This window comes from Phoca vitulina, unplaced genomic scaffold, assembly GCF_004348235.1.
Source record: "Phoca vitulina isolate PV1807 unplaced genomic scaffold, GSC_HSeal_1.0 scaffold51, whole genome shotgun sequence".
Classification (NCBI taxonomy): Eukaryota; Metazoa; Chordata; class Mammalia; order Carnivora; family Phocidae; genus Phoca; species Phoca vitulina.
Window position 1 is genome coordinate 10,314,582 of NW_022589754.1, and position 11,808 is coordinate 10,326,389.

General features: G+C 43.0%; 1 protein-coding gene across 1 annotated transcript; it reads left to right on the top strand.

The window, feature by feature from the left end:
- The first annotated feature begins 1,668 nt into the window (after positions 1-1,668).
- Positions 1,669-3,981, top strand: MAGEE2 (MAGE family member E2). The gene has a single exon (XM_032387851.1). The coding sequence runs from the start codon at positions 1,880-1,882 to the stop codon at positions 3,449-3,451; it is 1,572 nt and encodes a 523-aa protein (XP_032243742.1). The 5' UTR covers positions 1,669-1,879; the 3' UTR covers positions 3,452-3,981.
- Positions 3,982-11,808: the final 7,827 nt, after the last annotated feature.

Sequence of the window (11,808 nt, forward strand, 5' to 3'; positions counted from 1 at the left end):
CAGTTACACCTTTTTTGCAGCTCAAAGTTGGTGCTGCTTTCCACAAGATTCTCCTAAGATACAATCAGCACACAAACCACACACATCTATCTTGTAAAACATGCATATTCATTTGTATAAACATTGTTCTCTGTAGCCCAGTTTGGCAAAATCCATGGTCCTGAACTGCCTGGTTTGCTACTGTAAGAGAGCATCTGAAATGTAGAAAATGTCAGAGGTAAGTGGCCTCCACATGTGAAGGTAGTGTTCTCTGAAGAAATTCCTGGGCACAGGCTAACTAAATGTAACAGTATTTATTACCATCAAGAACTTAAGGAAGGATTTCAATTGTGACTGCAGATGGCAACTTTATGTAATTTTTTTCTCCTTTCCCAATATTTAACCACATAACTTAATGGCTGAGAGCTAGGATTTAGCCCAATTATTTTGGTAGCACTCCCTGAAAATAAAGCAGCTGACCCCTCTTCCTGGTCAAAGTGCTTTGATTATGCTTCCTCAAACACATGACCAACCTCTAAATAACCAGGCCCTATTCTGGTGTTGCCATTCCCACCTTGTGGGGCCCCAACCAATTCTGTTATACTGCTAAATTAGAAAACAGGAAATCCAATTATTCCTGGCTCACCATCTGCATCCTCATTTCCCACCCATCCTAGTACACTTTGGCTCTAGCCACTTTGGGTAACCAGCTGTAATGCAAACTTATTTTGTACTTTCACATCTCTGGGTCTTTTCTGATGCTGATCCTTCAGCCTAGAATTCCCTTATAGATCCTTTCCATCCTATCCATCACTTAGAGCTCAATTCCTCCTTGAGGCATGTGCCCCAAGTAAGTAATTAATTGCTTACTTCCTTTGTGTTAATATCATATGTTAATTGACCCTACATTAGAGAAACTATTTCTATCTACTTTATATGAGTCATTTTAAATGAATAGGGTTAAACAAACTCTTTGAATGGCAGATGGTGTCAGAGAAAGTACTTACGCTTGAGACTCTGACAGACCTGGGTTCAAGTCCTGTTCTCTTTCATTTGTTGCTGCCTGACTTTGAACAAGTAAATTCATTTCTCTGACCCAGTTTTTTCATCTGTAAAATGAAGAACATTAAGAGTAGCTACCTCATAGCTAGCATTAAGTGTTTTAATATGGGGCAAGTGGAAATACCAGAAACTGCCTGGTACATAGTAAATGCTTCATAAGGGTTAGTTCTCATTATTATCACCATTATTTGAACCTACCCCAGAATGTAAACTCCATACAGGAAAAGATAATCATATGTTTGTCCTCTGATGTTCCCCTAGTACCCAGCACTGTGCCTGGCGTTTAGTATGTACTCAAAAAATGTCTGCTGAGTGTGTGGATAAATTAATGAATTTGTAAAATAATTCTCATTGTTAGCATCCTCCTCTTCCTCTTTGACTCTTCTATTATCTATTAACGTGGTGCTTTATACCTCACACAAAAACTATCAAGTAGAGGGTCACTGAACATCTCCCATCCCTTGTGCATTTTGCTTTACCTCCGTTTTTTGCCCCCTTTTTTGAATTCTCTGCTCTAACAAGTTTGAATTCAGCAGTAACCACTTCAGCCTAGCCCTGCTGGCAGAGGTAGTGCGCAGGAGTGGGGGGCTGTAAGTGGGGCGTGGCCACCATGTCGCAGAACCAGACTGCGCCTGCGTAGGCTGCGGCAAAGCTAAGCACTGAGAGGCTAGCGGTCATTGCTCACTGGTGTTTGGGTAGAAAGATCACTCCTCTCACCAGCTCTCACTCCTGATCCCGGGTCTCTGGCTTAGGACTTACGCCGAGGCGCCGACATTCCTACCATCCTCTCTCTGACAGATTGCTGACCTCCCGGTTCCTGCTCCTGACTCCTGGAACCATGTCTCTGGTAAGCCAGAATGCGCGCCGCGGAAGCACAGAGACCACTGCAGATTACAGCGACGGCCAGGGTGAGATGCAGGCTAGTAACGCCTCCGGGTCCCTGATCTCCATGCTAGTTCCCCAGGCCCTCCAGGGCTCTCATGCGCCAATCAACCCCCAGGGTGCCAGCGTTTCCCAGGCTGCGCAGGACCCGAACGACCTCGAGGTCCTAATCGAAGAGCAGTCCCAACGTTTGGGGGCGCTCAGGGTCCACGACCCTCTGGAAGACAGGTCGATTGCTTTGGTGAATTTCATGCGAATGAAAAGCCAAACCGAGGGTTCTATCCAGCAGGCAGAGATGCTGGAGTTTCTCAGAGAATACTCAGATCAGTTCCCTGAGATCCTCAGACGAGCCTCAGCCCACCTGGATCAGGTCTTTGGGTTGAACCTGAGGGTTCTTGATCCCCAGGCTGACATTTACAACCTAATCAGCAAACGGGGTTTCCAGACCACTGATCGGATAGCAGAATCCCTGGATGTGCCAAAGGCAGGTCTCCTGGCCTTGGTCCTAGGCCACATCCTCCTGAATGGTAACCGGGCAAGAGAGGCATCCATTTGGGACCTGCTGTTAAAGGTTGATTTGTTGGGTGATCCCCAGAGGATCAACAACCTTTTTGGGAACACAAGGAACCTGCTCATTACTGACTTTGTGCGCATGCGTTTCTTGGAGTACTGGCCAGTGTATGGCACTAATCCCCTCGAATTTGAGTTCTTGTGGGGCTCTAGAGCCCATAGGGAAATCACAAAGATGGAAGCCCTGAAGTTTGTGGCAGAGGCCCATGATGAAGAACCCTGGAGCTGGCCAGAAGAATATAACAAGGCCCTGGAAGCTGACAAAGCCAAAGAAAGAAGACAGGCTGCTGGCTTGGAATTCTGGTCAGAGGACACTATGAATGATAAGGCCAATGATTTAGTCCAGTTGGCCATTAATGTCACTGAGGAGTTGCTGCCTATACATCAGGATGAGCTACTGGCTCACACTGGCAAAGAATTTGAGGAAGTGTTCCCAAATATCCTCAGTCGAGCTACTCTAATCCTTGATCTGTTCTATGGGTTCTCTCTGATTGAGGTTGATACCAGTGAGCACATCTACCTCCTTGTCCAGCAACCGGAATCAGAAGAAGAGCAAATGATGCTAGACAGCCTGGGGAGACCCACTCAAGAATATGTGATGCCGATTTTGGGTTTGATCTTCCTGATGGGCAACCGTGTCAAAGAGGCCAACATCTGGAACATGCTTCGAAGATTTGGTGTGGATGTAGGAAGAAAGCATGCCATCACCTGCAAGCTTATGAGACAGCGCTACTTGGAATGCAGGCCACTGTCCTACTCTAACCCAGTTGAGTATGAGCTTCTGTGGGGTCCTCGAGCTCACCTGGAAACCACCAAAATGAAAGCCTTGGAGTATATGGCCAGGCTCTATAGAAAGCGACCACAGGACTGGCCAGAGCAATATAGGGAGGCTGTTGAAGATGAGGAAGCCAGAGCCAGATCTGAGGCAACTGCCATGTTCTTCTTTGGCCCCATGTGAAATCTAGGGAAATGTATCACTTTAGTTGTATGGCATCAGTTAAAGGGGCCCTGGGGAAATGGGCACTGGGGCCCCAAATCAGAAGTCAGTCGGGGCTGGGGTGGAAAGTACACATTGTGCTTGCTATTTGTGTTCTATTCCTAATAGTATTTCCTCCCTTATAATGTACCCTTGAATTAGGTTTGTGATCAATGTTTATAAATGAAATTGCTCATTTGCCATCCCTGTCTTATTTTAATATAAAAGCTCAGAGTGTTGTGTAAAATGTATTGGTAATACTTACATCTTTCTATGATGTGGAGAATATAAAGTTGTTCTTTAACTGTTTGAAATAATTAGTAAAATGGTGTGGTGCAAAAGTTAAGTAAAAATAGTAACAACACACACAACAAAAACAAACACAAAATCACTTATCTGTGGATGCCTTCTTTGTGTCTATTCTTGTGTAAGGAAAAAAAAAAGCTGGCCTTTACCTGTATTTGCTTTGCTCTTCCAAAATGTAGTGAAAAATAAAAGTATAATGAATTAGACCCCATGCTTAAGCACTCTTTTATTCAATAAATATTTATTAAGCACCTGCCATGCTCTGTGCTGGGAATATAAAGGTGAAGAAGATCCAGTTGAACCCTGGGCTTAAGGGGGAGGGGCCATGGAAGTAAACCAGAAATTGTTTTATGGCTGCTGCAAGATGTATACTAAGGATAAGCTTATGAGTGCTAGGAGAGGCCACAGGGGTAACTTCCAGCTAAACTGTAGGTGCTGGGATGGGACGGTGGAGAAGGTAATGGGGCACAAGAAGGGCTAGGGGAGGGGCAGGGGGTGTCAAGCAAAGGATTAGTGGGGGAGTGGACGAGGTGGTGGTAGGGAATAATGAGGTGGTATGGAGGGCTGAGGACAAGTTGTCTTTTAGTGACTTCTAAGACCTGAGGTTGGGGTGGGCGAGGGAGGGATTGTTTATGAAGTCAGGAGCAATATGTAAAACACCTTTGGCGGGATTCACAGACACTGTTCAGTTCAAAGGGAAAGTGGGAGAGGGAAGCCTGTGGCAGAGATAAGGAAGACCCATATTTTCGAGAGCGGGTCTTGGTAATCAATAATGGTTCTCCTGAAGGTAGCTGGTCTTGGATCTTTGGTCAGACCGAACAATCTACCTGGAGCTCTGCCCACCAACCTTTGCCCAGTGCAGTTTATTTCTGCACCTAAGCTGTTAAGGTGAGTGAGTATTTTGGCTCTCTTCATCCTGATCCTTCACGCAGCTTCTAACCCTGCTCACGGCTCTCCCTAAGCTTTCCCTAGAAAGCCTGCAAATAACAATTTCTATAAGGGAGCCCTGGCTCAGTAGTGGATGCTATAGGGAAAGTCACCTATGACGCAGGGGTGGGGGAAGTCCTACCATTGGTGTTGGTTTTATGTTTCCTCACCCCCTGGCACCCGTAAGCGTTCTGTCCCTTCATCCATTTAATCACTAAGGGTTACCCCCAAACTGCCACCTCCTAACAAATGAGAGAAGATTCTCCTCACATTTTGGTCAGCCTCAGGAAGAGAATGGCACAACCGTTTTGCCGGGGGAGGGGATGAGAAGAAGGGAGATATACCGTTTTTGGTCCCAAATCCCGCTGCCTGCAGAAGTCAAATTAGAGCTGCCTGCTTGAGAAAGCCATTGCGCATGCGCACTCCGCGGTTGCCCGGGAGATACAACCCCCACCTTGTCTCAGTGATCTCCCCTACCATAGCATTCCGGGAAAAACCGAACACTAAGGGCAGGATTTCCAGTAATGAGAAAATGCGTAGCTAGAGAGCCTGAGCTAAAGGGGTTCTGGAAAATGGGATGGGGGGTGGAGTTGTGAGGCAAGAGAGTATCTAACTCAAAATCTGGGATCTTGAAGTAGGGTCCTGCCTACGTGCTGAGAGCCTCTCTTTCTTTAGCCTCCTTGAACCTTTAATCTGTACATGCTTGTGGGGCGGGGGAGAGGGGCAAGCAGATTAACATGCCAAGTTTTTCTTGCTCTGATTTTTTGGATGGTGCAGTTTTGGGATCCTCGAGAACATCAGCTTTTCTGGGGGTACCAGTAGAGAGAAACTGAGGGGAAGGTGTAGTATCCACACCGACAATAGTGTAAACCTGCCAACTTCTTTAGTACTAAATTTGTGCTAGGTACTGTGCTGGGTTCTTCACCTCCTTTAGCTCTAATCTTTCCAACAGTTCTCCAAGAAGCATTTTAATAGCCTCATTTGACACTGTAGGAAACTGAGGCTTAAATAATATGCCCAAGGTCACACAGCCAGTCAATGAATGTTGGGATTGGAGTCTAAGGCTGCCTTTGGCTATGGTTCACCCTCATTCCAGTACACTACATCATAGGCCCCCTCCAGCTTGTGCTATGTTTTCACTCGAATTTATTGATTCTCAAGAAATCTAAGGAAGGGCTGCATGATATGATAGGAGGGGCAAGACGATAGCCGTCTGGAGGAGGATGAAACTGAGGCTGAAATTTTCCAGGCTCTTAACTTGTTCCATCACTCAGGCTCCATGAGAGCTGTCTAGGTGTATAAAGTGTATTTTTGTCTAATCTCCCTACTCTGTCCTATGAGTCTTCCCCAATTTGCCCTCTTCCTGCAGGCTTCCAGCCTTATCTGCTGGCTTTCACCCAGAGAAACTCAAACATCACCATTTCTGGACCTCTAGAAATGTTTGGCATTGTGTTTTGTAATCCTGAAAGAACAATGACCTGACAGAGTTCATGCTTTGCCAGGGGGAGCTCAGGATGCAAAAACAGAAGTGGGAAATAGCCCGTGTCAAAGATGCCACATGTAGTTTCTCATAAGTGACAAAGCTGAGACTTGTATGGAGCACATGCCCATGGTGAGGGAAAGGTTGTAGTCTCTCTGTGGCTACAGCCATTCCTTTGAAGGCTATGAGAGGTCTGGGTACTCTCCTTTTTACACACACCAAATAAGAATTAGCACCCCCTAGGATAAATGGTGATGGAAGTGGGTGTCTGGTAAACAAGACTTACAAAGGATGCTGCATGAATTGATTCAATGTACAATCACTGTTAAGCTTTTAAACACTGAACCAAATATCCTTTTTATCTGTGTGAATTAATTTGGAAAATGGTACAGTCTGAGTTCATTTGCAGACTCTTTGGGCCATCAATACCACAAGTATTGAACTTTTGGCCAAGTTAGGACTTGCAGAATTGGTGTTGGTTAGATATGGGCTCATAATCCTATATATACAATACCATTCAGATTCCCCTTTGATCCTTCCTGGAAAGAAAACTTTGAGAATACATTCGCTTTCAGTTGCTGAGGCCCAGGAGTGTCCTCTTCTGGAGAAGATGGGTGGTTAGGGAAGACTTTTCCTGCCTTCTTTCTGTCAGTTTCTGTACACACATTTAAGCCATCACAAATGAGCATTACAATTCAAGGAAAAACTGAGTTGGACTGGCACATGTGGACTTCAAGGCAATTCTCCCAGCCCTAGGATTGCTGCCCATAGACCCTCTGATACCAGCAATCTAGACCAGCCTGTAAGTACCCTTTAGGTTCAGACAAGGACCTCACAGTCTCCTCCTACCTTTCTAGTGGGGATTTCCAGACAGTGAGATTTCTCACTCTACATAGTTTCTTTTCCCCCTCAATGAGTACTTGGCAATGTCTTAAGGAATTCTCTGCAGACATGGTTTGAGGCTAGTTGTAAAGAAAGCTGGAAAAGAATTATCAGAGTGGGCCCTAGCTCTCTCAGACATTTCTGTTCTAGGCCTCATATGAATACAATAAGCATATGATAAGGAGGGGGCAGTATATCAGAATGATTATGAACCCTGGATCTGGACAATGATGGCTCTCTCACTTCCTGGCTGTGTGTGACCTTGGGCAAGTTACTCAACATCCCTATCTAAACTACTTAAAGCTATTTTCAAGAAATTGATAGAAAAGCCCAGGGTCACACACTTACTTACTATTTGATGATGTCAGAACTATAACCCAGGTCAATTGTATCTTAGTCTAGTGATATTTCAATTCCTCACACTGCTTTTAAGACTACTTGTCAACACCTTGGTAGGTGAGTTCAAATGAATACAGATTTCTTAGAATTACTAGTATTTGGGTTTTTTTAAATAATTATTTCAGATGAATATTAGCCCCAGGTAGTTATGAATTACAAAGTTTAGCTGCATTAATAACATATTCTTTGCAAACACCCATCCACAAGACACTTTTCTAGGGGCTTCTGTGTGATCTCTTTAAACAGGTCTCAGTGACTATTAGGAATCACCTGCTTTACATGCCACTGAGGGAGTCCCAAACAGTGAGGATTACTTCTCAGATAAAAGGGCAGGGTTAGAGGTGCCTGGGTGGCTCAGTTGGTTAAGTGTCTGCCTTCAGCTCAGGTCATGATCCCAGGGTCCTGGAATGGAGCCCCATATCGGGCTCCCTGCTAAGCAAGGAGCCTGCTTCTCCCTCTCCCTCTGCTGCTCCCCCTGCTTGTGCTCTTTGTTTCTCTCTCTCTCTCAAATAAATAAAATCTTTTTTTTTTTTTTTTTTAAAGGCAGGGTTAGGAAGGGAGTTGGGAGCTCAATCCTAATGTCTGAGCAGCCTTATTTCTTATTTTATTTCTTATTTTTTATTTGAGTATTTGATATGCAATGTTACATTAGTTTCAGGTATACAACTTAGTAATTTGACAAGTTTATACATTATACTATGTTCACCACAAGTGTAGCTACCATCTGTCTTGTTACATCCCTATTACAATATCATTGACCATATTCCTTAGGTTGTGCCTTTTACTCCCATGACTTACTCATTCCATAACTGGAGGCTTGTATCTTCTTCATCCAATTTGTCCAACCCCTCCCTCTTTCCACTCTAGCAACCATCAGTTTGTTCTCTGTATTTATAGGTGTGATTCTGCTTTTTGTTTGTTTATTCATTTTTTTGAGATTCCACTTGTGAGTAGTATCTGCCTTTCTCAGTATGACTTACTTCACTTAGCATGATACCCTTTAGGTCCATCCATGTTGTCTCAAATGGCACAATATCATCCTTTTAATGGCTATGTAATATTTCATTATATATATATATTCTTTATACCTTCCTCTACTGATGGGCACTTAGGTTACTTCCATATCTTGGCTGTTGTAAACAATGCTGCAATAAACATAGGAGTACATATGTCTTTTCGAATTAGTGTTTTTGTTTTCTTTGGGTAAATACCCAGTAGTGAAATTATTAGATCATACAGTATTTCTATTTTTATTAACCTATATGTATTATTTGTTTCAGAGGTACAGGTCTGTGATTCAATAGTCTGACACAATTCACAGCACTCACCATAGCACATACCCTCCCAGGGTCCATCACCCAGCCCCCCCATCCCTCCCACCCCCCTCCACTCCAACAACCCTCAGTTTGTTTCCTGAGATTAAGAGTCTCTTACGGTGGGGCACCTGGGTGGCTCAGTCGTTAAGTGGCTGCCTTCAGTTCAGGTCATGATCCCAGAGTCCTGGGATCGAGCCCCACATCGGGCTCCCTGCTCAGCGGGAAGCCTGCTTCTCCCTCTCCCACTCCCCCTGCTTGTGTTCCTGCTCTCGCTGTCTCTGTCTCTGTCAAATAAATAAATAAAATCTTTATAAAAAAAAAAAAAAGAGTCTCTTACGGTTTGTCTTTTTAATTTTTTGACAAATCTCCATATTGTTTTCCACAGCGGCTATACTAATTTACATTTCTACCAATAGTGCACAAGGGTTCATTTTTCTCCACATCCTCACCAACACTTGTTATTTCTTGTCACTTTGATTTTAGCCATTCTTACTGTTGTAAGGTGATATGTAACTGTGGTTTTGATTTGCATCTCCCTGATGATGAGTGATGTTGAGCATCTTTTCAAGTGTCTGTTGGCCATTTGTCTTCTATGGAAAAATGTCTATTCAGTTTCTCTGCCCACTTTTTAATCGGATTGTTTGTTTCTTTAGGTGTTGATAAGTTCTTTATGTATTTTGGATATTAACACCTTATTGGATAAATCATTTGCAAATATCTTCTCCCATTCAGTAGGTTGTCTTTTTGTTTAGTTGATGATTTCCTTCATTGTGAAATAGTTTTTTTTTAATTTTGATGTAGTCCCAATAATTTATTTCTGCTTTTGTTTCCCTTGCCTTAGGAGACATATCTAGAAAAATGTTTCTATGGCCAATGTCAGAGAAATTACTGCCTGTGCTCTCTTCTAAGATTTTTATGGTTTCAGGTCTCATGCTTAGGTCTTTAGTTCATTTTGAGTTTATTTTTGTGGATGGTGTTAGAAAGTGGTCCAGTTTCATTCTTTTACATGTAGCTGTCCAGTTTTCCCAGCACCATTCATTGAAGAGACTATCTTTTCCCCATTGTATATTCTTGCCTCCTTTGTCATAGATTGATTGACCATATAATCATGGGTTTATTTCTGGGTTCCCTATTCTATTCTATTGACCTGTAGTCTATTTTTGTGCCAGTACCATACTGTTTTGATTACTACAGCTTTGTATATCTTGAAATCTGGAATTGTGATACCTCCACTTTGTTCTTTCTCAGGATTACTTTGACTATTTAGGGTCTTCTGTGGTTCCATACAAATTTTAGGATTATTTGTTATAATTTTGTGAAAATGCTGTTGGTATTTTGATAGGGATTGCATTGAATCTGTAGATTGCTTTGGGTAATGTGGACATTTTAACAATATTAATTCTTCCAACCCATGAGCATGGAATATCTTTCCATTTGTTTGTGTCATCTTTAATTTATTTCATCAGTGTTTTATAGTGTTCAGAGTACAGGTCTTGCACCTCTTAGGTATCTTATATTCTTTTGTGGTGAAATTGTAAATGGTGTTGTTTTTAAAATTTTTTTTCTTTCTGAGCAGCCTTATTTCAAACTGCCTTTCTCCTTAGAGCATTTGGTTTGGCATGGGCTGGCCAGGGTAGGGTCTCTGTCCTCTGAACGTCCACTTGCCTCAAAATACATAAGAGAAGTAGCATGGAGAAAAGGAAAACACAAGAATGGTCATTGCTTCTGAAGCTGCCCTCTGTTCTCAAGCCTTTAACCTGCTTGGACCACAGCTCAGACAAACTTCCCCACCAGTGAGAGTGGTGGCAACAGGGTGCCTTGGGATGGCCCCAGTGTGGTTTGGTTTTGTTCTGCAAGACAAAAAGGATTGTTGTTCTAGAAGATGTTCATTATTCCAGACAGTGAGGGAGACCCCCTGAGATCCAGCTGTAGAGAACTACTTGCACACAGGACTGCTCTCCTTTCTCTGGATTGGGGGATGGGAGGAGTGCAAGACCTAGGATGGAAGAAATAAGGAGAGGGAGTTTTGGCACAACTGCTAAACTTTTATATCATGTCTCCTCACACAACTATGGGCATGGACATGTTCATAGTTCCTAACAGGATAGGCCAGTAGACAGACATGCTGAGTGAACAGAAGTAAAAGACCAGCTATGACAGGGAACAAACTGGCCCTTGAGATCAATGGCAGCACCCAAGCCTCTTGTTTGCATGGCCTTCACTGCCAAACCTACCCACAAGGAGTCAGACCCAGTTCAGCCCAAACCAAAAGCTGTCCTGGCCTCTGAGATTCATCTACACTGAAGGAGTCCTTGGAAGTCAGGCTTGTTAAAAGGCCACTTGCCCAGTTCAGTTTATTATTTTTATTTTTAAATATTTTATTTATTTATTAAAGAGAGAGAGAGCACAAGCGGGGGGAGAGGGGGCAGAGGGAAAGGGAGGACCAGACTCCCCACCAAGCAGGGAGCCTGATGCGTGGCTTGATCCCAGGACCCTGAGATCATGATCTGAGCCAAAGGCAGAGGCTTAACTGACTGAGCCACCCAGGTGCCCCTGCCCAGTTCAGTTTAACAAGCAATTGCTGAACTCCTGTTATATGCTGGCCTAGTTATAGTAGACACTGGGGCACAGAGATGAATCAAATGTGGCCCACACCTTATCTATATTCTAATTCTCTATTCAGCTTTGAGTCTGTACAACTATATAACTAATCTATTAAGGTTTTATTCCAATGCATAACTTTTTCATTTCTAGAATTTCTAATTGTTTCTTTTTCAAATAAACCTTACTTTTTTCAAAATAAGGATGCTGTTCTTTTCTTATGGATTCCAGTCCCTTTTTAATCTCCTTAAACATTTTAATCAGTTTTATTTTAAAATCTTCTAATATTTGACTACTATTTTTTTTTTCATTAATTCTGCCATTTGTTGGGTTTGCTCAGTATCTAATGGTGGTGAGTTTTCTTTTTTTAAGTTTTTTTTTTTAGGATTTTATTTATTTATTTGACAGGGAGAGAGAGAGCGAGCACA

Coding starts and splice junctions, on each gene's coding strand:
- MAGEE2 (XM_032387851.1), top strand. CDS start 1,880: ATGTCTCTGGTAAGCCAGAATGCGCGCCGCGGAAGCACAGAGACCACT.